We start from the raw sequence: 27291 nt of genomic DNA on the forward strand, positions 1-27291 counted from the left end.
TGGAGGAGTCTGATGTGGGACTCACTGGACTTGCACTGTAGGGGACCAGAGTGTTGTCCCCCTGATGTGTGGAAGGTGGGGATGTCCTTTTGGGGCAAAATATGAAAGAAGTGGTGCTGCTGGAAGAGGAGAGTAGGCTGCTGTGGCTGGGATGGAGCTCCAGTTCTCCCCACCAGTGGGTAGCTGGGGGCTCTGGTGGTTTGTAGCTTCCACCATGGGCATGGGAGTCAGTGGAAGATCTGCATGGCTTGGCTGGACCTGATTTTAAGTTTTTCTGGCTCGATGGGATTTTCTGCTCTAAATCCAGCCTGGATCTGCTTTACCTCTGGATCTACCTTCCTTATCTCTGCTTTTGAGCTTGCTGTGCTGCAACGTCTGGCGGGAGAGCTGAACCAAAGCCCCCGGCTCTGGTAAGAAGATCCTCAAAACTTAAAGGAGCTATAAAGTAATATAAACTAGGAGTGTGGTGCTGGTTGGCTTGCAGCTTCTTCTCTAAGAGTGATCTCTCCTTTCTTGCAAAACGTCTCCTGAAGCTTTCCCATACGGAGGACGTTTGATTCTTTTTCTTGGGCGGTTGAGGAGCTGGAACTGGCCAAGCTTGGCCAGCACCAGTGACTACCAACACAAGCCTGAGGGCAAGTGGGGACAGCCACAGCCTCATCCCCCCAGCAGAAACATCCTCAGTTGTGTGACCATGACCGAGAGGAGAGCCTCTGAACCCTCTGAATCCCTTTGACCCAACAAACGGCGCAGAGACGAAAGCAAACCCAACGCTGAGCCGTGCGGTAACTCCGCCGGAGCTGGGAACAAAGGTTTGGGGGCTGGTTTGGGGTTTTTTTAAATCTATTTGCAAAGCAAACCAGCTCGGCTGAGTGGAGCAAGCATTGGTGGAGCAGCATGAGCTGCTGGGTTGTTGCTGTGCTATAAAATCCTCTCCCCAGCAGTGCCCACAGGGGGGGTGGTGGTGTCAGCTCCCCGCGCTCTTGTAGCGTTTCCACGTTGACCGGGAGAGTTTCTGAACATGCGTGGTGCTCTCTGAAGGCTTTAATCAAATCCAGGCTTTACCAGAAATTGCCTTGAAACTTCCAGTGAGCCCAGGAAACAGAAAGCAGCCGGAGAGAGGAGGCTCTCGGGTGGGCACTGGGCACCCAAGGAGATGCTGCCTCCATCCAGGAGGGTGTGGGCGAGGGGCTAGCAGCTGGGATGAGAGGTGAGTCTGCTCCCAACCTGTATACATAAAATGGCAGGATGGAGAAAAACCCAGTGGGCTCTGCAGGAAAGGGAGAAAGGAGATCCAGGAGTGAGGATGCTGTTTGGATAATTAGAGGATGGTTTAATTTTTGGAGCATCACTCCCCTGCATGTTCAGGTCCAGGTCCCGTGGTTCTCCCGCCGTCTTCTCATCCCATGCAAAACTGGGAGTCATGTAATTAATGAGCCATCAAGAACTCCCTGCTCTCTAGGGGAGGGTTTTGTTATACCTTGGTAGTTTTATTTGGGAAGTGGGGTTCAGACTGCAGGTACTTCCTCTGCTCATTGTGAAATTTATTTGCACCCTGGGTCCAGCCCTCTCCTGTGGGCAGAAAGTAAAAAAAAAAAAGCATATTTTTAAACTTCCTTTTCTTAGCTGGGGGTGAGTGAACTTTATGCCTGGCCAGAGATGGCTGCAATCATTCATGGGTGAACGGCTCAGAGAATGATTACACCAGAAAGGAATATTAAGGAGGAAAAAATATCCATTTGTGCTTTCCAGTTAAAGGTTTTGAGGGGTCAGGCAGCGAGGGGGTTTTTACAGCGATACAGAGACTGGTTTTCTGCCTGGCTCCTAAAAAGCACTCTGTTAGGATTGTTGTAACACCAGTGTCCCGTGTGATGAATCATAAAACCAAAACCACGAGAAGGATGATACACTGGAGTCATTATCCCAGGCAGCTGCTCATGTTTTAATTGGGTCTCTCCAAGGGGAGGGAGGTTTTGGTCACGCGTCCGAGATGTCAGCAGCCAAAGTCTTTGCGTCTCCTGCTCACGGTTGCCTTGGGGGTTTTTGCTGGGGGGGAAGCAGGAAAAAGAGCTGAAAAATGCCCTTAAATCACCCAACCCAGATCTCACGTCTTAAAGCCAAACTTCTTTTATGACCTTTCTAATTTCTCAGTGGCACTGGGGGATAGGAATGTCCCTGTCCTCTCTTTTCTGCTGGGGATGTGGTGGGAGCATGTTGAACCCGCGCCCGTTCGAGCGTATGCTGAATAGTTTAGGAGGGGGGGAATTTTCTAGAGAATGAGGAATTGGTCTTGGAAACTGCAGGGAAGGAAAACCTGCCTTGCTGCAAGGCTTTGGGGCTGCTTTTAGTATTTTGGCCAAATTAATGAGGGCTTTGCAGTAAATTAATGAGGGACTGCAGTTGGAGGTGCTCGGACGCAAATCCCTGCTGTCCGTCTGATGTGACATTTAACTTAAAGGATGATGTGAGTAGGGAAAAGGGGAAAAGAGCTGGAGGGGAAGCTCACAGCAGGAGAAGAAAAATCCCAGCCTTGGCTGAGCCAGCCCTGCTTTGTTTTCAGGGTCACCGAGCTGGGGGCTCAGATTCAGGCAAAGAGTCTTTCACCCTGGGGGGTGAGGAGTGAGAAGACCGTGCTGCTGGCTGCCCTCTCCATCCCCTCTGCCTGCCTTTGGAGGGGCCTTTGGTCTGGGAAGAGCATCCCATGCTGCCAGAGGAGCTTCACATCCCTGTGTTTTTTTTTTCCCTGTCTCTGCAGCCTACCCATGAGCTCGGACTTCCAGCATTACAGTTTCAGGATGCCGAACATCGGGTTCCAGAACCTGCCTCTCAACATATACATTGTGGTTTTTGGCACAGCCATCTTCGTCTTCATCCTCAGTTTGCTCTTCTGTTGCTACTTGATCAGGTAAGAGAACATTCCCTGATGTGACCCCTGCAGTGGTTTAACTTCCCCTCACCATCCAAGAATTTACTCAGCCCTGCAGTGTCAGACCCAAGGCTCATCCCTGATAGAGCCAACAGACCCGGCGTGTACACAGTGAATCCTGAAGATCTTGGGAGCTTCCAGTCCCACAGGGGCTTTATTCCATTACCTGCCTTCAAACCAGGAGACAGCTTTCTGTGTGTGACATTATCTGCTTCAAAACCAGGAGGCAGCTTTCTGTCTGTGCTCAGGCAGGTGTGGAAAACATGGTCGGCTTCTCAGAAAGACTTAAAAAAGAGATGGTTTATGGTTCCTGCTTTCTGCTCAGTGTTTCAACACATTTCCCCCTTTAATGAGTAACTTGTGTACTGTGTGCTTAAGAAATGTTTATTACCTGCCCCCTTCATTATTGTACACAAATTGCTCATTCAACAGTGCAGTTTGGAGATTAATGATGCAGAGGTGATTTGTTCAGCTGAGCGGTGGGCAGCGGGAGGTTTAAAGGTTGTTCCAGTCTGGGGCTTCTTTTAATTATTTTATGAGCCACTAGGGAGAGAGTGGGGGCTACTAATTGGGAGGAGAAAGTCTTCCAGCTTGAGGGAAAGGGAAAGGTAAGCAGGGAAAAACAGAGTGCTTGGGAACTGAGGTGGTGATGGGGATGAGTTGTGCTGATAACCCAGCTCCAGCTGTGCCTGTCCACACCAGCTGGAGCAGAAACCATCACTGTGCCAGCAGCAGCTGCTGAAATCCTGCATGCCCAGAGCTCCCCTGTCACTTTGCAGAAGAGCTTTTCCATCCCTTTTCCTTCCCCTCTGGCTTTCTGGATTGCCCCAGATCCCTGCCAGCTCTGCATACGTTGCATCCCTTCCCTCTCTCCCCATAAGTCACACTCCTGGTCTCTCCTTGCACCAAGGAGGCTGCATCTGACTGGCTCACAGCAGCCAGTCCTTTCAGGCTTTTTATTTATTATTGTCTAGCTTTTTTAGACCAGGAAAGCAAAATTTCTGTGCCACCTTTTAAATAATTGATAATTTCCACCTCTTTTCAACTCTGTATGAAGCAAAGCCTCTTAAAACATGCAGGTCAGACCAAACCCAGGCTTACCCAGGGGTGACTTGGACTGCCTGGCCATCATCTCTTCAGCTTTACCCACAATTATGTAGAAGAAAAAATTGTTTGAAGGTGCAACACATCTGCCCACCCTGCAGGAATAGATCAAGGAGTCATTCCCAGCCAGGAGATTTGCATCTCAATGTTTGATGTTAACAAAGTCTGTGCTGGGATATTGCACCTGCCTCCAGTGTTTGCATTCAAACTGGGACACCAGCAGGAGGGGACAAAAAAAAAAAAATTAGACAGCTGGTGTTCTGAAGGCTCAAGGAGTTGTTTTGCCCAGGTTGAGCTTGAATCTATATGGCTGGCTTGCAAAATGAAGAGGTGTTTGGACTTTCAGAGTATTTTCCTGAGCACCGGGTCTTGCTGGGTGTGTTCTGCCCCAAAGAAGAAATAACAAGTAGTAATGTCTGGAAGATCAAGCCAGAAAATCTGTAAATTTAGAACTTTAGAGGTGTGTTGTAAGTGAGAGGGTGAGTAACCATTGAAACAAGCCAGCAAGGAAAGTGGCAAGTCCTCTGTCTCTTCATGTCTTCAAATCAAGACAGGACTCCTTTCTGGATGAGCTGATTTGGCTTCCATTCCCAGGAGAAATGAAGTGCTGTTTAATGAGCTATGAGAGATGGGAGCTTGGATTAGATCATCTCATGATCCCTAAACTCTACAGAGACTTTATAAATTGCTCTTCAAACCCCCCCCCTAGTTCTGTTATTAGCAAAACAAAACCAAAGAAGAATCCTTCAGCTCCTGTTTTGAAGAGTTTCCCCGTGCCATGGGCTATAGCTGTGCCTCAGGAGCATCCAGATCCTTTGGATTTGCTGTGAAACCTCAGCTTTTAGGGGGCAGAAAAGCTTCAGCATGGTGTGGAAAGCCTTGTAGGTGGGCAGCAGGATGAGGAGGTCTCACCTGTGGCTGCAGAGCATCCCAAATGAGTGCACCAAGGCTTGCTGTTCAACACCAGAGCATTGCTGGGGCCTGGCTGCATGGCAAGGACATACCCAGGAGGATTTGATGTATAAAGTGAGATCTGCGATTTAAATTGAATCTTTTTCCCTTCCCAAAGCATCTGCTGAAGCCTCCTGGGTTACCCTGTGTGTGCCTGACCCCCTTCTGCAAGGAGAGCTCAGAATTGTTCTGGTTGGAAAAGACCTTTCAGGTCATCAAGTCCAACCATAGCCTCACTCTGCCAACCATAACCTCACTTTACCAACCATAACCTCACTCTGCCAACCATTAACCTCACTTTACCAACCATTAACCTCACTTTATCAACTCCAGCACTTAAACCATGCTCCTGAGCACCACATCTACACAGCTTTGAAACACCCCCAGGTTTGGTGATTCAACCACCTCCCTGGGCAGCCTCTGCCCCTTCCAATGAAGAAGTTTCTCCTAATACCCAATCTCAACCTTCCCTGCGTGGCTGTAATACAGAGTTATGTCTGGAGGCTGTTAAATCAGAGGTGTTTCCAGCAGATGCAGGAAGGATCTCACTGTGTTGTCACATCAGGGCAGAGGGGTGTGAGCAGGGATGGTCCTATTGGGAGCTCCAAGGCTCCACTTGATCCCACAGGGATTATTTGCAGGTAACAGGAGCTCATGGCTTTCTTCAGGTCCTGTTTAGGGGCAACACAGCCCATCCTTTCCCTTTCCCTTCCCCTTTCCCTTTCCCTTTCCCTTTCCCTTTCCCGTTCCCTTTCCCGTTCCCTTTCCCGTTCCCTTTCCCTTTCCCTTCCCTTCCCCTTCCCCTTCTCCTTCTCCTTCTCCTTCTCCTTCTCCTTCTCCTTCTCCTTCTCCTTCTCCTTCTCCTTCTCCTTCTCCTTCTCCTTCTCCTTCTCCTTCTCCTTCTCCTTCTCCTCCTCCTCCTCCTCCTCCTCCTCCTTCCCCTCTCCCTTCCTTCTCCTTCTCCTTCTCCTTCTCCTTCTCCTTCTCCTTCTCCTTCTCCTTTCTCCTTCTCCTTCTCCTGTCTCCTTCTCCTTCTCCTTCTCCTTCTCCTTCTCCTTCTCCTTCTCCTTCTCCTTCCTTCTCCTTCTCCTTCTCCTTCTCCTTCTCCTTCTCCTTCTCCTTCTCCTTCTCCTTCTCCTTCTCCTTCTCCTTCTCCTTCTCCTTCTCCTTCTCCTTCTCCTTCTCCTTCTCCTTCTCCTTCTCCTTCTCCTTCTCCTTCTCCTTCTCCTTCTCCTTCTCCTTCTCCCTCTCCCTCTCCCTCTCCCTCTCCCTCTCCCTCTCCCTCTCCCTCTCCCTCTCCCTCTCCTTCTCCTTCTCCTTCTCCTTCTCCTTCTCCTTCTCCTTCTCCTTCTCCTTCTCCTTCTCCTTCTCCTTCTCCTTCTCCTTCTCCTTCTCCCTCTCCCTCATCTCTCCTGATTCCCACAACTGCAAATATTTGGCAAATAACAAGCAGAGCTCATGACACCATCCTCCAACCTCTGCCTCCCATCTCCTGCTCCAGATCAGAGCATTTCTTGGAGCCCTCCTCCTCCACTTCTCCAGGCTGGGGAAGCATCCGGAGTGCAGAGCAGCCAATATCTGGTTTATTTACCCCAAATCTCAGAGCTGATGGCATTAAATAAAGGACGTGGCTGGGAAGAAGGGGGCACGTGGGCTCTGCTTTTCAGCTGTGTCACTACAGAGCACACTGCCCTCTCCAAGAGGAGGGAGAGGGGATGTTTTCCTGTGGGCTGGCTCAAAACCAGAGCCTGATAGGAACTTCAGCCAAAAAATCCAAGCAAAGATCATCACCAGGCAGGGGAATCTCAAGCTCTGCTGTCACTGCAAATCATTTGGGTACACAGCATGGGTGCCACCCTCACTGCTGCTGCCTCTGCTTGAGGAAATATTATAATAATAATAACAATAATAATAATAATAAGGAAAAGGAAATTAAATTTTTGCAGGTGGCCATTTGTGTCTGATCCCTGTGGACTCCATGAAAGTTCCCAAAACACTTCTGGAGGATGCTGAGCCCAACAGTGCTGTGCTTTCCAATATCCAGCACCACAGCACCCTCCCCACCCCTGTTCCTCTCAGACCACTCTTGAGCAGCTCAAGATCTGCAGGAGGCCCAGGGGACATAGCCCTTCAAAATGCCCTTTTTTATAGGGCTGTTTCCTTCTGCCTTCAAACCTGCCAGGATCAAATGCAGTGGTTGGGTTTGCAGAGCCCCAGGAGCCCATCCAGGCTGGGAAGATGATGGGGTGAAGATCCAGCCCCAGCACTTTCCTACTCTAAAGCCTCAAATTAGCAGATTTTGGAGGTAAACCTGCAAAAAGTTGTTCCTTCTGCATTTTCTTTACTTGCTGTAGGTGATTCAGTGTCACCCAGAGTAAGAGGGTGCTCCTTGTCCTTCAGGAGAGCTTGGGAAGGGCTCACAAAATCCAGGAGTTATTAAATTCAGGGCCAGGCACCATCTCCAGCCCCACGCTGGCTTTCCAGAGGCTGTGTGGTCCTTTATCTCAATCAACCATCTGCCAGAAATTCCTCCAGAGTCACAGCTCTTGACATGAGATGGATGAAACCCTGGATCTGAGGGGGAGCAACACTTGCCAGGATCTGGGATCTCATTACAGCAGCTGCACTCAGGCTGACCAGGATCCATCTGCCTCAGGATCTTTTGGCTTTAAAGGGAAATCATGGAGGGGAGATGGAGCTCACACACTTCAAGACCACACGTGCTCGTGCTGTTCCCCCTCACCTTCAGGGAGGTTTGGGGTTTTTTTTTATTTGGCAAACTCCCCACGTAGCTCAGCACCAACTCTTGTGTCACCCACCCTCTGATGGCACAGAGCTGCCCAGATCCATGGCCAGGTGCTGGCTGCCACCACACCTTGTTCTTCTCAACACCTTCCCTCTGCTGGCTTTGCCTGACCCAGCCCAACACCTCAGCAGCCACTGGGGCTCTGTCAGATGCTTTTTCCCCCTGCTTGGGAGAGTTTTTTCCCCTCCTGTGTGCTCTCAGGCCGTGCATCTTGCTCTGCCCCAGCTGTGTTTCATAAGCAGTTTCCCAGCCTCCGGGATCCCTGTGGATCATGCTGGTTCCATCCTGTTTTCTCCATTGTTCCTGCAGCTTCTGCTCGGGGTGGTGAGCAGAAAGGATGGAGGGTTGGAGGGATGCAACCCCAGCCTTCTCCTTCCTGCCTACTCCAGCTTTAGCCCTGGCCCTGCAGGCAGGTTCCCTGCATCTTTAGAGGGGGAAGGATGCTCCCTGCTAAATCCAGGGCTCAGGAGCTGCCTTATCAACCCTCTCTGCAGCATTCAAGTGCATTTTTATTCATTCCTCAACTTCTAAGGCCCGTGATGTTTTGCAGGGGGTGTTTTCAGGCAAAAAACAAAAGGCATCAATTTATCCATCCTACTTTTAGAACTCAGGGTGAAATGTCCTGGGTTTGAGACAACCCCCAGAATATTTTTGAAGGAGTGAAGTCACAAGCAAGGGGATTTCCCAACTGAACTCAGACTCCAGCTGGGCTGGGGAAAATATTCCTACCCCTCCCCAAGCCCTGCAGACACACACTGACATCTTTTTAAAGCCCTTGGCCAATTCTTTCACCTCCCTGATTTCCCTCTCACAGAGCACTTCACTAAATGCCATGTCTTGCCATGTTATTTTTTATACAAATGCATTTATTTTAGGAGAATAATCAGCCCCTGACCAACTGATGCCTGCAGAGCTTCCCAGCAGGTTGTGGGACAAGGGCTGCTGCTTGTTCTGCTGTGGGGAGATGTTTTATTAATAAGAGTTTGAACTGAAATCTATGGAGGGATGTGATGTGGTTTGGTGTTTTTTGCTGGTTTGCTCCATCCTCAGGAATGGGAACAAATGCTCCCACCCCTAGAGGGGAGGTTGGAAAGGGAGGGAACAGGCCTGGCCTTTTTTTCTCCTGATCTCAGATTCCTGCTGCCACCATGGCAGGAATTTTTGGAATAGGTTCACCCCCTCCATCACTTGATTTCATCCAGGAATGGATGTTATTGGTGGAGAAAAAAAAATCCCCCCAAAGCCCCAAAACTGTGCTGAGAACAGTGGTTTGAAAAAACAGTTGAGAGCAAGCAGTTTATAAGCCTGATTTTGCTCCACCATGGCATTGGCTTCAGCCTCAGATCCTTCCCCAGGACAGGGCACTCCCTGGGGCACAGCTTGGGCTTGTCACCCCCTGATTTACCAGAGGTTAAGGTAAAGGTTTCCCTGAGGTTTTTGGCAGCTCTCTGGCTATTAAACTGCCCTCTGCTCTGTGGTAAGAGGGAAGACATCCCATTGCTTCTCCTCCAAAGCTTTCTTTGGATAAACACCCATCCTTTGCTTGCTCAGCCAGGCAGTGGTCTGTTGGTCAATGCTTGGGTTGAATATTAGGAAAAAAATTCTTTACTGAAAGAGTTGGTCAGGCCCTGGCAGTGGTGGAATCCCCATCCCTGGAGGTGTTTTAAAAATGTGGCACTTCAGGACATGGTGGTGTTGAGTTGGTGGTTGGAGTTGGTGATCTTGAAGGTCTTTTCCAGCTATAATGATTCTGTGATTCCTGAGGGTCTGGGAGGCACAAGCAGCATTTGTGAATCAGAGAGAAAGCTGTGTTTGAGGAGCAACCCAGCATCACCCAAGCAGCACGAGGGGGCTTCTGAGCAGGGAGTTCTCCTCCTTCATCCTTGCTTAGGGATGAATCCCAACACCCATGGCTTGGAGGGAGGTGCCAGGTCCAGCCTGGAAGTTGTTGGCAGCAGAAATGGTTGGAAACTGGGGGGATTTTGGGAGCTTCTGATGAGCTCAACAGCTTTTGTTGGTGTTAACAGCACAGGTGGTGCTGTTCAAAAAATGGTGTTCAAAAAACGTGGCACTTCAGGACATGGTGGTGTTGAGTTGGTGGTTGGAGTTGGTGATCTTGAAGGTCTTTTCCAGCTATAATGATCCTGTGATTCCTGAGGGTCTGGGAGGCACAAGCAGCATTTGTGAATCAGAGAGAAAGCTGTGTTTGAGGAGCAACCCAGCATCACCAAAGCAGCATGAGGGGGCTTCTGAGCAGGGAGTTCTCCTTCCTCATCCTTGCTTGGGGATGAATCCCAACACCCATGGCTCGGAGGGAGGTGCCAGGTCCAGCCTGGAAGTTGTTGGCAGCAGAAATGGTTGGAAACTGGGGGGATTTTGGGAGCTTCTGATGGACTCAGCAGCTTTTGCTGGTGTTAACAGCACAGGTGGTGCCAGTGTGGGGAATTAGGGAAGTCAAAGGAGGAAAATGGGAGGAGGTTGTGCTCTTCTGGATGGAGACACTGCCTTTCCAGCTTCCCTTCCCAGTCTGGCTGTTGCTTAAATGCATGGGTTTGTGGGACCAGTCTTGTTTCTGAAATGACAAATTAAAAAGAAGATTAAATTTGGAAAGGAGGGAAATGAAATGTGGGGATTAATTGATTGATTGGTTTTGGCCTGATTTCATCTTTCCTCTGTTTTTGATTGCAGGCTCAGGCATCAAGCACACAAAGAGCTCTATGCCTACAAACAGGTGAGAAGAGAAATCTTCTGGGATATAGGAGGAGATCCCCATGGGAGGGTTTTGCTGCAAACACTGGTGTGTCCTGACCCTCATCCTCTGTCTTACAGGTGATACTCAAGGAAAAGGTGAAGGAGTTGAACCTACACGAGGTGAGTTCATCCCTTGGGACCTCCTCACCATCCTCTTCCTCAGCCTGGGGGAGCAGAGGGGGGGCTGGCAACATTATTATTAATTATTACTCCAATTTACAGCCTTATTTTTTATGTATCACATCATTATTCTTTACTGAACTGTTATTATTCAGTGCACTGGTTTCATATTTGCTGTTTCCATGATTATTATCACTGGGATAAAAAGCTGTGGATGAAAGCTGAAGGCAGATTCAGGCTGGGCTGTTTATAAACCATGTCACTGGATGGTTCTGTCCCTTCCAGCACTGCCACCATCCCAGCATGACCATTCCCAGCACATCCCTGCTCTGCCAGGATTTAACAGAAATCCAGGATAAACACACCCTGCCCCTCCAGCTTTCCAGGGAAGAGCAGGCTGGGAGAGGCAGGCAAAGGGACATCTGCTTGGATGGCTTAACAATGAAACCCCCTTTTTTCCAACCCCAAAACCAGGAAGTTTTTTCCCTCAGCTTTAGGAGGAGGGCAGAGCCTGTGACAGCTGTAAAAGCAAAGCCCTGGAAGACTTTGAACTTCAACTTTGCATTTAAACTTCTCATTTAAACTTGTTTTAAACTGTGCCAGCCACTGCCCCATCCCCACCATCCGGGTGTAAAAGCAGCTCCTGGCTGGCTCCCTCTCCATGAACCATTATGAGGATTTCCAGAGGCTGGAACATGGCTTGGATTAATTATGTTACCCTAATCCACCTCTACCTGCCTGCCCTGAGAGGTTTAAAGCCCCTGTCTTGTTCTCCTCAGGTTTCCAGGCTCTCTGGGGCCTCAGTGTCCCTATTTACAGACTTTTTTTTCTTTTTTTCTGATGAAGTTGAGCAGGAATCTGCAGGAACTTCAAACCCAGCCTGGATTTATTTCCCCTAATGACAACAAAAATGCCCACAAGCATCCTGGACACCTGGCTGTTAAATACCAGCTCCATTAATTTCTAAAAGCTTTATTTATTTTATTTTTTTCTTTAAAACCCTGAGCAGAGCAACAAGACCCCATCCCACCTTTCATCCTCACCCTCTGCCAGCCGAGGGGTGAAATCCTGAGGGCAGGAGGGCAGCAGAAAGGGTTATTTCTGGTCCCCTGGCATTAAACTGACTTACAGCAGGTTTTGGGGGTTTTTTTGCCAGCACACAGGCTTAAAACCCTTCTCAGGGTGAGCTTCTCATCTTAGGGGGGGATTTGGGAACCCTTCCTCCTCCTCCATCCCCTCTGCTCCCTGCTCTCCCAGCTCCAGTTCTTTCAGGGAGGACAAGGGATCAGTGGGAAGGGGGACAGAGCAGCTCAAGCTCTTCCCTGGCATTCAGAAAGAAGATTTTTCCCCATCTCCCTCTAAAACATCCCATTTGGGCATTTGGATTTTGGGATTTACAGTAAAAGAGTTCTGGAAAGCAGAGCAGGAGGAGGGGGAAGGATTTTGCAACATCCCAGGGAGGCTGCCAAGGCTCAGCTGGAGTCTTGTGGAGGGGAAAGTCCCCACCGAGCTCTCTCGTTTCCCCTCTTTTGGGGTGGTTTTTTTTCCCTTTTTTTTCCTTTTTTTTTTTTTTCTCCCTTTGTTTGTTTTTCTTTCTCCATTCACTCCTCCTCTCCCAGCCCTTCACGTGGCTCACAGGGTGTGTGTGTTCCTCAGGGACTGATCCCAGCGTTTGCTCCTTCGATTAAAAAAAAAAAAAAAACACAACAAAAGAAAAACAAATAGAAAAGTGAAAAAAAAAAAAAAAGAAAAAAAAGTCTCAGAGAGGCTTTTGGGTGGCTGGAAAATCTCCCTGCCTTCCCAGGAAACCCGGGAGCCTCCCATGGAACTCACCAGTCACCCCCAGGGGTTTTTGGCAGCTGGGCTGAGCCTTCTTTCAGACTGCTGGAGACTCCCAAGCCAGGAGGGGAAAAAAAACCCCATAAAACATCCAGGAAGATCCAGAAAGTGTCAGGAAAACCTGGTGGCTTAAGAGAAGGGAGATTTCAGCTGGTTTTTGTTTTCGTTTCTTTACCTGCTGGGAAGTCCTGGTCTTTTTCCTGTTCCCAGTTATCCCTGTGGATTCATCTCCCAGCATCCCAAAACATCCCAAGAGGTCAAAAGTATTTATTATGCTGCTCTGAGGTTCCCTCCACTGGGAAGGGAAGACCCCAGCCCCAGGCAGTGAGCTCTGGGAAGGCTTTAGAGGGGGATTTCAACCCTCTCTGGGGTGCAGAAACCTTCCAAACATTTGTAAAGCAGCTGCTGGGTCAGAACCAGAGGGTTTAGAGTGAAAGAGGAGTTTCCTTTCCCTGGGGCACCTTCCCAAGGGATCCTTGTGGCCATCAGAAACCAAATTGCCCTCTTTTCCCCCCAGCCTGAGGTGAGCACCAGGGGAGAAGTTGGAAACATGGCTTAGGGGGAAGGTTGGAGGTTTTTGGGGTTTTTTTTTTTTGCTTGCCAGCAGCTGACTCAGGGCCTCTTCTCCTCTTTTCCAGATCTGTGCTGTTTGCTTGGAGGAATTCAAGCCCAAGGATGAGCTGGGGATCTGTCCCTGCAAACATGCCTTCCACAGAAAGTAAGTGTGCCCTGAATCCTCTGCTCACCCCAATTCCAGAGGGAAAGGAAGGAATTGCAGCCAAAAAAATAAATAAAAATCCCCTGTGGAATAAACTGGAGTGTCTGGAGCAGCACTGTGAGCAGGCAAAGCCACTTCACTTTAAGTAAATATATATATATATAGCCACACACACAGGCTGTATATGCTCCAAAACACATGTATAGATTTGTGTGTGTGGTTTATATAGTTACAGATATAAAATATGTGTATTTTCATATCTGAAGTTTATAGATAATTATAAAATAAGTATTCAGAAGCACAGGACAAGGAGCCAAGGTCACAGCCCTGAGCCTCTTGTTGTTATCTGGGGGTGTTTGGACTTGCAGCTTGGCCTGGAAGAGCCTGGAGTTGACCTTGAGGATCCTCATGGATCCTTCCCACACTCCATGATCCATGAGGAATGTGCATAGAGAGAGTTTATACTAATGTATTTTATAAAAAATGGAAAAAAGTGTTTATATATATAATATATATTATGTATCTACTTGTAAAATAGATATATATACATACACAACAATGAAAATATATCTATAAACACAAAGTTATATATGATTTATGCATTTTATAAATATATCTATATTAAATAGAAATATATCTATATATAAATGTATATAAAATATAAATATAGATATATAACTATATCTATAATATATATAATATATATAAATGACATATACTGTAGATATATATGAAAGGTTTAGATTGCATATAGTGTATATTCTACATAAACACATTTTTCTTTATTTTTCTATATAAATAAACAATTTTCCCACTTTTTATAAAATACATCTGTACAAAACCTAAATGTACACATTTAATACATAAAATATGTGCTACATATACATTTATTTTTATGTTTTTATATTAATCTCAATATAATTGCCCATTATTTTAGCTACATTTATATATCAAAACTCCACACACACAAAGATCCACATCAGCACTTAAAAAACACCCTGAAAACATCTAAAAGCCCCCTAAATGTTGAACCCAACCTGTGGCAGCACCCCCAGGGAGGTGACACCAGACCCAACCTGGGCCCCCCCATCCCTCTCACCCCACCCGAGGGTGCGGGCAGCACCGAGCTGGGGGTGCAGGGGCTTTGCATCCCCCTTCCTCTTCCTCCTCACCCCCTCCCTGTGTCTCTGTCCCCCTCCCCAGGTGCCTCATCAAGTGGCTGGAGGTCCGGAAGGTCTGTCCCCTCTGCAACATGCCAGTCCTGCAGCTGGCCCAGCTCCACAGCAAACAGGACCCGGGACCCCCCCAGGGACCCCTCCCCGGCGCCGAGAACATCGTATAGCTCTGCCCTGCCCCTGCCAGGGACTGACTGCCCCCCCGGGGACACGGGGACAACCAAAGCACTGTGGCACCAGCACCAAGGGACAGGAGAGGATGCAGGTGACCGGGCGGGGGGCTCGGAGCACTTTAGGGAGGGACAAAACCCCGTGGGCTGCAGACGAAGGACCCCAAAAACCTCCCCCAACCCAACCGGGCTGGGGTGAAGGCTCTGTCCCTCCAGCCTGGGCTCTGTCCCTTTCTGGGATCTTAGGGTCCTCAAAAGGTGCCCTGCAGGAAATCCTTCTTCCAGCACATCCCTTCTCCAGCCATGGGAAGCAGCCTGGGGCAAGACAGAACCGAACCGAACCGCCTGCCAGCACCCGCGGCATCCCGGTACAATCCCCAGCCCAGCTGCCCCCCCCCTCCCACCAACGCCTTCAGAATCCCTGCCCCAAATCCAAGGAGAGATCCTGGAGCACCACGTTGGGCCCTGCCCCATCCTCGTTGCCATTACTTCACGGGGTTGCCTTTGCCTTGGCAATTCCCAGCTGGAAAACTGGGTCTCAGCCCCCCCACTCCTGGGGTTGGTGCTGCAGAGCCACCACTGCTCCTCTGAAAGGACTAAGAGGGGTAGGGGGGAGGTTGGGGTCACCCCCAGGATGGGTGGGGTGGGTTTTAGGGTGGTCACCCCCCTCCTGGTTGTGCTGGGCTACCTCATGGATCCCCTGATGGGCACCATCCTGGTGGGAACCATCAGCCACCACCTCCAAACCACAGCAATGGGGTGGTGGGAGGGGAGTTAGCAGGGGGGGCAGGCAAAAACTCCTCTCTTTTGGGTTCATCCAGCACTTCCAGCCTCACCCCAGGGACCGGGAGGGGGTCTGGGTGAGGGACTCTTTGCCAAAACACCCCAAAAAAAGCTGCTGGGGATGGGGTGTGTGGGCTGTGCCACCCCCTCACCTCTCCACCACCTCACCGGGCAAATCCGGGCACTGTAGCAAACGCCCTGAAACTTTGAAACTCCCTTTATTATATTTTATTTTTCTTTTTTGAAGGGAAGGGGGTGTCAGTATTACCACAGCAGCAGCTTTCCTGACCCTCCCAGCCCATCCTGGGGGTCTTGTCTCCCCCCCTTTCTCCTGTAAATACTCCCAGGGCTGTTTATGGAGCCTCTCAGATGTGTTTGTACACTACGGATTCTGCAGCAGAATATTTTTTTAAAAGTTGGCTGAGGGGGTTGGGTGTTGTTTTGGTTTTATTTTTTTTGTTTGTTTGGGGGTTTTGTTTCCTTTCGTTTGTTTTGGGGGGTTTTGTTGTTTTTGTAAGCTATATTTTTGTATATTTAATTGCTATTTTGGAATCCTAATAAGGTGACTTTTTTTGCTAATCACACTATTCTTAAGGAAAAAAAAAAAAAACCCAAAAAAAAAAACCCACCACAAAGGCAACAGAAAACCAAAACGGTTTGCATGTGGATTTGACTTGAAATGTAAATAAAAAGCAGGTTTTTTTGGAAGAGGGGCTGTGTTTCCAGGGATGGGGGGGAAATGCCAGCACCCAGTGTCACCCACCCGTGTCACCCAGTGGGCTGGGACCCCCAGGGCCACTCTGTCCTCAGGTCTGGGTGTGGGGAACCTGGAAAATGGGCAGGTTTGGGGATGGGGGGTCCCAGTGTCTCCCTGCAGCCCTCAGCAGAACATTGGGGTTGGGGGAACCACCCCAACACGCCCTGGAAATCCCCCCGGCCTTGGGGATTCACCAAACGGGTGGAAAAAAAATCCCCTTTTTTCTCCTCGCAGAGCTTCCCACGTGCTGGGTTTTGATCCCTTCAGAAACCTGGAGTGGAGGAACCTTGCCTTGTCCTGCTGTCCCTTGTCCTGTTGTTCCCTGTCCTTCTGTCCCCTGTCCTGCTGTCCCCTGTCCTGCTGTCCCTTGTCCTTCTGTTCCCTGTCCTGCTGTCCCGTCCTGCTGTTCCGTGTCATGCTGTCCCTTATCCTGTTGTTCCCTGTCCTCTTGTCCCCTGTCCTGTCCCCTATCCTGCTGTTCCCTGTCCTGCTGTCCCATCCTGCTGTCCCCTGTCCTTCTGTCCCCTGTCCTGCTGTCCCTTGTCCTGTTGTTCCCTGTCCTGCTGTCCCCTGTCCTGCTGTCCCATTCTTCTGTCCCCTGCTGTCCCCTGCTGTCCCGTCCTGCTGTCCCGTCCTGCTGTCCCCTCCTGCTGTCCCCTCCTGCTGTCCCCTCCTGCTGTCCCCTCCTGCTGTTCCGTGTCATGGTGTCCCTTATCCTGTTGTTCCCTGTCCTCTTGTCCCCTGTCCTGCTGTTCCCTGTCCTGCTGTCCCGTCCTGCTGTTCCTTGTCCTGCTGTCCCTTGTCCTGCTGTCCCATCCTTCTGTCCCCTGTCCTGCTGTTCCGTGTCCTTCTGTTCCCTGTCCTGCTGTTCCCTGTCCTGCTCTCCCCTGTCCCTCTGTCCCTTGTCCTGCTGTCCCGTCCTGCTGTCCCCTGTCCTGCTGTCCCCTGCTGCCCTCTAGTGCACACTGCACCCCCAAATCTGGGCGCTGGGGGCAGCTCCCCCTGCAGAGGGTCCCCTTCCCCTTCTCTAGGAGTCAGCTTCTTGCTGCCCCCCCCAAGTCACCTTGGGGTCACTCAGACATCACGGGGTCCCCACAGCAGCCATCACCACCCCCAGAGGAGTCTTTACCAACCCCTAAAATGCTGCAATTTGCCCTGGAATGGTGCTGGAAACTTCCAGAGTGGAGTGGTCTGTGCTGGGAGGCTCAGAGCTGGTTTAGAGCCTGGTTTTAAGGTTCCTGGTCAACAAGTTAACAGCTGCCAACCTCCAGAGAGCAGAGCAGGCAGGGAGTGGGGAATCAGCCAGTTATTTTTTTGATAAGCTCCTAAAATCAACTGGAATGACCCCAATTTCACCACCGTGTTCTTGATGCCTCTTCAAATCAAGGTTCACTCAGAAGAAGGAAACGAGAGAAAAGTTTCTTGTATGTAAAAATAACTGTAGAACTTTATTACAAGAAGGGAAAACCCCACAATTTACAAAAAAAAAAAAAATAATCTGCATGCAGTGCACCTGGGAGTTTGGTGCTGGCTGTCAGGACCACACTGGATCTACTCAAAATCCACAGGAAAAGGACTTGAGACACAAAAGGAAGAGCAGGAATCCCATGGGATGCTGCTCCAAGGGACACTGAGGTTGCTGCAGAGGCTCCTCAGCTCTTCCCTCCACCCAACAAACCATTTCCAGGAGGATTCTTCCCTCCATTTGTTCTTCAGCTCCCAAGGGATCCCGTTATTAATGAACTAAAATCACCTCCTGTGTGTTGGAAGGAGTCAGGGGGGGTTTACACCTCCTCCCCACACCCCTCTGGTCCCTTCAGGACTGATTCAAGCTCATGGGGCAAAGCAGGTCTGGGGAAAAGGACATTTCCAACCCCAAAGTTTGTTTGGAATTTTCCAGGAGTCAAACCAGAGCCTGAGTTTTGCCCTGGCTGAAAGGGTTAAATGCTCTGTGTTACCTTTTGTATGGGAGAGCTAAAAGTCACATCAGGAAAACTTCCAGTGATTCCAAAGTGGAGTTGGCTTTAATATTCCTGTTTGGAGAACCTTTTGGGTGATCCCACAAGAAATGAAGAGCAAAGGAGGGCTCAGCTGCAACACATCCCAACCAGGTTGCCCCCAGAAGCTGTGGCTGCCCCATCCCTGGCAGTGTTGAAGGTTGGATGGGGCTTGGAGCACCCTGGGCTGGTGGGAGGTGTCCCTGCCCATGGCAGAGGTTGGAATTGGATGGTTTTGTAGGTTCCCTTCTCACCCAAACCCCACTGTGACCCCACAGGATCCTGCTCAACCCCCTGACCACTACCAGCACCAGGGAACACCCAGCAGGACACCCCAGGAAGCTGGGCTGTAGGGCAGGACAAGCACCAACACCCCCTGGCACATAGACACCTCTCCTGGGAACACTCCTGGCTTTGTTTCCTCTCTTTTCATTGTTGTCAACTCCCTGGATGGATTCAGGCAATTCCCAGTTTGGAAAATGCCTTCAAGCAGAGCTGATAGATGGGAATGTCCCAGGGGATCTCATTTAGCAGTGAGCATGAATTCCTCATTTCTTCCCTTCCCTAAGAGGGAGGTGCCACAGTGACCCTCAGGAGTGCTCAGAACTGGGGCTGCTGTGCTGTCCTCACTGCCAACCCACCCTGAGGTGGTGCTGGAAATCCCACTGCTGGAAAAGCAACATCTCCGTGGAGCTCACACCGTGGGGGGAAGGTACAGAGGAGTCCTCAGCACACCTGTGACCCAGTCTGGTTCCACCTAAAGAACTGGTGCTGCTGGGACAGGCTGGAGAACACCAGGATGCTGCTCCCTTCACCACTCCTAAGGTGAGGGAAGGATTTCTGTGAGGAGCAGAGCAAGAGGCAGGAAGGAGGGAGGTTGGTAGGGCACAAACCCTGCGCAGGCTGCTGTTGTGTTTTCAGCTTTCCACGGTGTTATTTCTGCTGCTTTTTGAGAGAATGTTTTGTTCACCCCCATCCTGAGCCCAGTGCAGGGGTCCCCCCTCTTGCCTGTCCTCTGGCATCCAGCTCCCAGAGAGAGGAGAGGAGAACATGCACGTGGGAAGGAGCCATTTCCCCCAAAAACTGCTGCTTTAACAATTTATCAACATAAAGTGGAACATTACAGAGCAGATCCCGAGAGTGAAAGAAGAAGTGAGCTCTTTGGTATAGTTAGATGCAGTTTTTACAAGACAGCAAAAACAAACAAACAAACAGAAAGAAAAACAAAGAAAATAGAAGCACTTTCATCTTCAAACTTGCTGCGAGCAGATCTGAAGGGCAGAGCTGGCAGAGTCACCTCAGCTGGAGTGTTAGAGGTGGACCCAAGAGGCAGGAGCTGTGCTGGACCTTCTGTCTCCCACCCCCTGCACACAGAGATAATGAAGTGGCAGCAGGAAGGGGGGGGAGAGGCCACCAGAGGGGTCTTTGGGGACAGCCACGCTCTGGAGGGTTCCACACCCTCATCTTCTGTCCCCTTCACAGATAATATCCAAGCCACCACGAGGCTTCTCCTTTTCCAGGCATAAAAGGGCTGCAGCTGAGCTCTGGCCTGAATTCCAAGGGAGGGGACAGAGAGCATTGTCCTCTGTGATGCCACCACCATCAGACGTTGGGAAGGTCACCTAAGCCACGCTGGTTGATGGCAGTGGCTCTGTGTCACCTCTGGAACAAACCTGGGTGGTTGGGTTTCAGCTCCTCCCAGGCAGGGAGGCAGCAATCCTCTCCTCTCCTGGGCAGCTCCCCCACAATCAGTTTAAGAGTCAGGGGGATGTGGGCTTAGTGACCCCAGAAGTGCCCCAACACTGTTGGTTCCACCTGGAGAATCTGCTCTGGGTCAGGCTGAATCCAGGAGTCCCAGGAGAGCCCCAACTGCACCAAAATAACCCTGAAGAGCAGACAAGAAGGTTGATTAAAATATCATTTAAATAATGATCTATTTAAAAGGCAAGTCAATGCACACAGCTGGCACAAGAACAGGAATATTCCACCTGTCCAGGGACCTGGACAGACTGGAGAGTTGGGCTGATCCCAAGGGGATGAGGTTCAACATTCCAAGTGCCGGGTCCTGCACTTTGGCCACAACAACCCCATGGGGAGCTCCAGGCTGGGCACAGAGTGGCAGAAAGGGACCTGGGAGTCTGGATTGCCAGGAAGCTGAAGAGGAGCCAGCAGTGTGCCCAGGTGGCCAAGAAGGCCAATGGCATCCTGGGCTGGCTCAGGAAGAGCGTGGCCAGCAGGTCCAGGGAAGGGATTCTGCCCCTGTGCTCAGCCCTGGTGAGGCCACAGCTTGAGTCCTGTGTCCAGTTCTGGGCCCCTCAGCCCCTCAGGAAGGAGCTTGAGGTGCTGGAGCAGGTCCAGAGAAGAGCAAGGAGGCTGTGAAGGGATCCAGCAGAATTGCTGTGAGGAAGGGCTGAGGGAGCTGGGGGTGTTGAGGCTGGAGAAGAGGAGGCTCAGGGGAGACCTCATCACTCTCTGCAACTCCCTGAAAGGAGGTTGGAGCCAGGGGGGGGTTGGGCTCTTTTCCCAGGCAACTCTCAGCAAGACAAGAGGGCAGGGTCTCAAGTTGTGCCAGGGGAGGTTTAGGTTGGAGATGAGAAAGAATTTCTTTCTGGAGAGGGTGATCAGGCATTGGAATGGGCTGCCCAGGGAAGTAGTGGATTCTCTGTGTCTGGAGATCTTTCCAAAGAGCCTGGATGTGGCACTGAGTGCCATGGGCTGGGAACTGCAGTGGGAGTGGATCAAGGGTTGGACTTGATGATCTCTGAGCTCCCTTCCAACCCAGCCCATTCTAGGATTCTGTGATTCTGTGTCATTTTAACCACTTATAAAAGATGGTGAGAAGGAACAAGTGATGTAGGTACATCCCAAAACAGATTCTGACTGCAGTGAGTACTGCACAGAGACACCTGCACCAGCAGTGGGTTCAGAGAGAGCTCCCAGGCAAGATGAGCTTGGTAATAAACAGTTCTGGTATTGGTTACTGGGACAACAGGCATGGGTTTTGTGACCCCACAGTGGATCCTGCAGGAACAAAGCACTGGGAGCAGCTTGGGGAACCCACAGCTCCCCAGGTGGCTGTTTCACAGAGGATGTGAATTCTGACATGAGGAAAAAAAAAACAACAAAAAAAAAAACCCAAACCAATTTAAAATTTCACCTCATGTTCCAAGAAAAGTGCTTTTAGCTGTCCCTTTGACCAGTAGTCCAAAGCATATGCCAGAAGCCTCATGGAGATGGTGTTGATCCGAAGGAAATTGCCAACAAACACCACTCGATTGATGTTCTGCAAGTATCAAGGGAAAAAACAACAAAAAACCAGGAAAAATTAATTCCATTTTCTGTGGCAGCAATGAAAACCCCACCTTAGAGGAAGAAGGAGACAGTTATACCTATAGTGTCTTTTAAAAAGGCCACAGGCAGCTTTTGAGATACATTTCCAGATGTTTCCAGATACATTTCATCATTAACTGATGAAAAACAGGAAACTGACAACTTCTGGAGCACAAATCTGCCCAGGAGCAGCTGAGGGGTTGATCCTGGAGTGATGGGATGAGGGGAGAGCTCACACTCTGCAACCCCCTGAGAAGAGGTTGGAGCCAGGGGGGTCGGGCTCTGCTCCCAAGGAACAAGGGATGAGACAAGAGGAAATGTCCTCAAGTTGTGCCAGGGGAGGTTTAGGTTGGATTTTAGGAACAATTTCTCCCTGGAAAGGGTTGTCAGGGCCTGTCCCAGGCTGCCCAGGGAGTCCCTATCATCCCTGGAGGGATTTCCAAGCCCTGGAGATGTGGTGCTAAGGGCCATGGGGCAGTGGTGGGTGAATGGTTGGAGCTGATGATCTGAAAGGCTCTTTCAGTCTCAATGATTCTGTGGTTCCATGAGTTCAGTGACTGCTGGGAGTGTCAGGCAGGATCTGCTGGAGATAAAACACCCACAGCTGTGTCAGAAAGCAGCAGCCAGGCCATGGTAGGACAGGCTCTTCCTTCAGACTCTTTCACAGTACCCAGGAACCCCCAGGTCCAAGTACAGCTTCTCTAGCTCAGGAATTGAAATAGAATTTATAGCTCTTTGGCTAGGAGGAGCCTTCCAGTGGCTACAAACACTGATCATCAGGTGCCATCTCCTCTCTCTGCCCCACCACTCCAGGCTTTGACTCAAAAAGAAAAGCTGCCTGGCTCTCCACTGCTCATCAGAAAATAAAAGAGCTTTAAAAACCCATCATCATCATCACAAGTCTGAAGGAAAGACCAACCCCAAACATTTGGGATTTAAATCAGACTTCCAGCCAAACTTTTAAATCCCAAAATACTCCTGAGCCAAGTGATGAACTCTGAAACTTTCTCCTCCAACAAGGAAATGATTTTCAGTTCCTCCTCCTGCTGAAGAATTGAGATCAAGTCCTGTCTGCTCCTGCACTCATGGGATCACACTTCAAGGGATCTTCCCTCCACCTTCCCCTCAGTTCTCACCACCCTCTCTGCATTCTGCAGAGGCCTCAGCAGATCTGTGGTGGCCATGACTGGTTTTTAAGGTCCTGCCCAGCTCCAGGAGGGAAGGAAGGTAAATGGTGATCACCAGGAGGGTGGGTGCTGCATCCCAGAGGAACCAGCTGAGAGGGGAGAGCAGAGCAGGTCTCTGTTCTTTCATAGCCCTGTACAATGCTGCTTGACATGAATGCAACAAGGCAGCACTGTAAAGAAGCTGAAAGCACAGAGGAGCAGCTGTAGATGGGTCACACACCTCCTGCTCCTCAATTCCACCCCCAGGAAGCTGTTTTAATTCCACACCATGCAGGGACCCAACAGACCAAGAGCCAGCCCCTAATTCCTTCCCAGCACAACCATCTGGCCCAGCCAAGTGAGGACAAAATGCACTCAGGAAGCCCAAATGAGCAAACTGCAGCTTACTGAGCACCCAAAAAGATAAACATGAGCACCCAGCCCTGCACAGGCAGGGAAGGAGAGATCCTGCAGGGTGGTGGAACACAAGAAATGCTTAGAGAAGAAGTCAGTAAACCAGATTTGCCCTAAATACCTCATTAAGTGCACACATCCTTGCTATGGAGCCAATGTTGTTGGTGATGGTTATTAAAGTAGCCTTGGCCAGGTCCTCTTTGCTGACAGATTCCCGTTTCTCCTTGCTCATCATGTTTCCAAAGCTGTGAAGACAAGTTTACAGGTTAGAAGCCCCTTGGCTAATTCAACTGCTCATTTAACCAAAACACTTCATTTTGCAGCATTTTCATTTTCATTTTTTGTCCCTGCTCCCTGCAGGGGGGGTTGGACTCCAGCACCTTGGAAGCTCCTTTCCAACCTGAAGCATTCTATGATTTATTTCTAACTTTACAAAGCATTGCCTCCTCCAGAGCAGGAGGAGTGGTTGCTTACTCTCCTGAGACACAGAAATCCAGGGATTTTAAAGAAAAAACAAAGCCAGCCAGGTGATTACCTGGATGCTACAGCCCAGCCTGGCAACCCAAACCTCTCGTAGTCTCCTCCATAAATGTCCCGCACCAGTTTGTCCACCTTGGTGCTGTCCCCATGGGATGCCATCTCCAGGGCTTCTTCAAAGGTGGAACAACCAGTGAGGAGGCAGCAGAGACCAAAAAAAGTTCCTCCTCCAAGGCTGCAAAGTCAAGCACAACACAAGTCACCTGCTTTGAAAGAAAAGAGCTCATCCCCTGGCAGCTCTCAGCCCCTCAGCTGAGGCTCAGCCCCTCAGTGAGAACAACCTCAGAAAAGCAGAAAATCTTCTTGAAATCTCCTGCTTTCAAACCACTTCCAGCCTGCAAGGAATCCCTTCTGCACAGGGAAATCCCTTCTGTTTCTAAAGGACAAAGAATGTTCTTATTTTACAACACCCACCTTCTTGCCAGCACTCAAGAGGTCTTAAAATAAATCAAAGTAAAGCTGAGGGGCTGCCTGTTAGGACACAACTATTCAAGATTTTTGGGGAAAAAACTACATCCTCTTCACTTTTCTGCACACACCCAATGACAGAGGAGTAAGATCTGGACTGTCACTTGTTTTTTAATTATTATTCCTAATTTTCAGGAAATGAAGGAGAGTTTAAAGCCACAGAGAACTTTGGCTTTGCCTGGCAACAAGAGCCACATCTTCAAGAAGGGAAAGCAGGCCAGCAGCTGTCTGGGGAATTAATGCCACACCAGCATCCCTGCCCCCAAAATCAGGTGAATTTGGAGTATCAGGATGGAAAGAAAGCTCTACTGCTAGGATGAGAGCTAGTGGTTGTTAACAGGGCTGTTCTGAGGATATTTGGGATAATCCCACACCATGAGGTCTCTCTGATGGCAAATAAAAGCTCAGAAGCTGTTTTTTTTTTTCCAGTTGCCCTGCTGTAGGAATTACAAATCATCAAATTCAAGCTCCTCTCTCCCAGGAGGGATCTCTGGGGGCAGATGAGGGGACTGCAGTTAAGAAGCAGGAGCTTGGATCCTTCACTTTGCCCCCCTTCCTTGCAGCTTGTCCCTGGAAATGTCACCTCCAGTGCAAAACTGGACACCAGGCTCTAAAACAAAACTCAGTTTATGCCCCCCCAGCACTCACCTGGTGCCTGTTACCCGTTTATAGTTTTCTTTTGAATACACAGCCAGAATGCTGACCCCTGAGCCAATGTTGACCAAAAGGAGAGGGTAGGGATTCTCCAAGTTGAAGGGGAGCTTCTGACACCTCTCAGCATCCGTTGGGTTTTCAAAATAGTAGCACTCTGAATGCCCATTGAACCCAACTGAATCGATGTACAGAACTCCTTTAATAAGGCAATCGAGTTCATCGAGCTTACAGAGCTGGAGGTCACCCATCTGGGGAGGGAGGGAAAGAAGAAAAAAAAAAAAGGAAGAATATTCAAGGAGTAGCTAAGGAGCTGAAGTGTTGATGCTCAGGGCTAGAAAAATGCACTCCCTGGCAGCTGAATCCAGCTTTCTCCCTTACCCCCTGTGGTGGTGAGAGAAGGAGAGATGTCAGGAGGGTGCATGGGCTGCAAAGGACCCCAGCCCTGTGCTGTGCAGAGAGGGAAAAGGGGGAAAACAACCAACTGGATCCACAGATGGATGCCAAGAGAATCCCATCCACTTCCATGGGCCTGGTTTAGGCCCTGAGTCCAAGGCAGAAGCATTAAAAACAAAAGAGGAGCAAAAAAGAAGAACAAGAATAAAAAAAGAAAAAAAAAAAAAAGAGAAGGGACTTCACTGTTGGACTGAAAAAAGAAAAACCCAAGCAAAAAACCACCCAGAGGACAGAGGAAGTTATGAAATTGTTTTCCCCTCGTGTCACTGCCTCAACTGCACAAAAAGCCTCTTCTTTCTGTGCATTTTTTCCAGCCCTGGTTCCACGCAGTATTTATAACACTTGCTTTTCACCCATGAACAGGAATCACACTTACAATGAGGCCACAAGCTGGTGCCAACCTCACCACCAAACCTGCCTGCACCCCACCCAGCTCCCTCACACGTGTGGCAGGCATGAAACCACAAGAGCAGAAGAACAAGAGAACAAACACTGTGCAGGAGAGAGACAGCAAGGAGGGAAAAAAACAAACCCAACCCACAAGACTGAGATGAATGGAATCAGAGATCAGAAATGCAGAGAAAACCTTGGAAGTTTGGGGGTGAGAGGAAAGTTACATGCACTCTGAGGAAAAGAAATGTGAATCTGGAGATGCCAACTGGACTCCACATGACCCAAGATTGAGTCAGGGACCCTCTTCCAAAGCTCATCCCGAAGAGAAGCTTTAAAGCCTGTGGAGAAAGCTCCCTCCTTTTCAAGCCTTATCAAGAAAATAAATGAAGAATCAGCTCACTACCAGATCCCAACCGTAGAGAAGCCAAAAATGCCTACTGTCAGGAAGTCCTGCTCAAATTTGTATGCTCCACCTCCCGTGGCACACAAGGTAGTGTGGAGGCTTGAGAAGTGTTTCTCAGTTCCCATTTGGATAAAAGCAGGCATGTCGTGGGTAGGGAAGCGGATAAAGTGCAGATTGCCTTTACGTCCACACAGGGTGAGGTCCCTCAGCTCCAGGTGCACATCCCGGATTCCCGTGGAGCCATAGGCCACGTTGGAGGTCAGGTATCTGCGGATGCTCTTCAGGTTTTCCACCTCTTCCTCCTCCTCCTCGGCGGTGATGTCCTTGGGTTCAAAATAAACCAGCTTGACCAAGGTGCCCCCGATGTCCAAACCAAACCATGGGAAGACTAAAGAGAGGGGGGGAAAAAAAAACCAAAAAAAAAAGGAGAGGTGATAAAGTCAAACCACCAGGTATAACCTGAAGTGATTCATCCAGCTCAGATTCATTCTGAAGCGACCCAGTTGGACTCCACAACTCTGAAAGGTCCCTTTACACCCAAACCATTCTACAATTTTTTTTTTTTATGATATCACAGAATCCTAGAATGGGCTGGGTTGGAAGGGACCTCAGAGATCATCAAGTCCAACCCTTGATCCACTCCCACTGCAGTTCCCAGCCCATGGCACTCAGTGCCACATCCAGGCTCTTTGGAAAGATCTCCAGACACGGAGAATCCACTACTTCCCTGGGCAGCCCATTCCAATGCCTGATCACCCTCTCCAGAAAGAAATTCTTTCTCATCTCCAACCTAAACCTCCCCTGGCACAACTTGAGACCCTGCCCTCTTGTCTTGCTGAGAGTTGCCTAGGAAAAGAGCCCAACCCCCCCCTGGCTCCAACCTCCTTTCAGGGAGTTGCAGAGAGTGATGAGGTCTCCCCTGAGCCTCCTCTTCTCCAGCCTCAACACCCCCAGCTCCCTCAGCCCTTCCTCACAGCAATTCTGCTGGATCCCTTCACAGCCTCCTTGCTCTTCTCTAGACCTGCTCCAGCACCTCAAGCTCCTTCCTGAGCTGAGGGGCCCAGAACTGGACACAGGACTCAAGCTGTGGCCTCACCAGAGCTGAGCACAGGGGCAATTATAATTGTAATAATAAAAATAATATAGAAAAAAGCTTTCTCAGCTCCAGAGGCAACCCAGAAGGATTCCTTCCTGCTAATGAACTGTTGGTATCATTAGTGAGCTGGTAAATATGTAAATAGGTAAATATGTAACCCTTCAGGTGCTCCCTAATGCTGGACCCTTTGATCTATTAATTTCCCAAGAAAAAAATGCTAGCAGCCTGGTCTGCCTTTGACAAACAGGGCTGAGACTCCTCTGTACATGAGCTTCACTCC

At 49.6% G+C, this 27291-nt stretch overlaps 2 protein-coding genes across 9 annotated transcripts in view; one reads left to right on the top strand and one right to left on the bottom strand.

The window, feature by feature from the left end:
* The window catches only part of RNF24 (ring finger protein 24), a 31100-nt gene extending 15298 nt beyond the window's left edge, over positions 1-15802 (top strand). For 5 of the 7 annotated variants that reach the window (XM_030450855.1, XM_030450854.1, XM_030450856.1 and 2 more), the window contains 5 exons: positions 2756-2905; positions 10476-10518; positions 10617-10658; positions 13136-13215; positions 14419-15802. In XM_030450855.1, coding sequence (XP_030306715.1) covers positions 2763-2905; positions 10476-10518; positions 10617-10658; positions 13136-13215; positions 14419-14557 — 447 coding nt within the window. In that variant the 5' untranslated portion in view covers positions 2756-2762 and the 3' untranslated portion in view covers positions 14558-15802. Of the gene's footprint in view, positions 1-742; positions 813-2755; positions 2906-10475; positions 10519-10616; positions 10659-13135; positions 13216-14418 lie in introns of those variants that run through there. The other 2 variants (XR_003987594.1, XM_030450858.1) reach the window with 2 other exon arrangements.
* A 1723-nt stretch (positions 15803-17525) lies between these two features.
* On the bottom strand, positions 17526-26030 carry PANK2 (pantothenate kinase 2). 2 transcript variants are annotated; one of them, XM_030450616.1, is made up of 5 exons: positions 25951-26030; positions 23543-23719; positions 23129-23252; positions 21255-21380; positions 17526-19982 (listed from the first exon to the last, which is right to left on the bottom strand). In XM_030450616.1, exons 2-5 carry the CDS (start codon positions 23644-23646, stop codon positions 19932-19934), a joined length of 405 nt encoding a protein of 134 aa, XP_030306476.1. In that variant the 5' UTR covers positions 23647-23719; positions 25951-26030; the 3' UTR covers positions 17526-19931. The 2 variants fall into 2 exon arrangements, with proteins under 2 accessions (XP_030306476.1, XP_030306475.1); XM_030450615.1 differs by lacking the exon at positions 25951-26030 and adding an exon at positions 24661-25922.
* Positions 26031-27291: the final 1261 nt, after the last annotated feature.

The sequence above is a fragment of the Calypte anna genome, chromosome 4B (genome assembly GCF_003957555.1).
Source record: "Calypte anna isolate BGI_N300 chromosome 4B, bCalAnn1_v1.p, whole genome shotgun sequence".
NCBI lineage: Eukaryota > Metazoa > Chordata > Aves > Apodiformes > Trochilidae > Calypte > Calypte anna.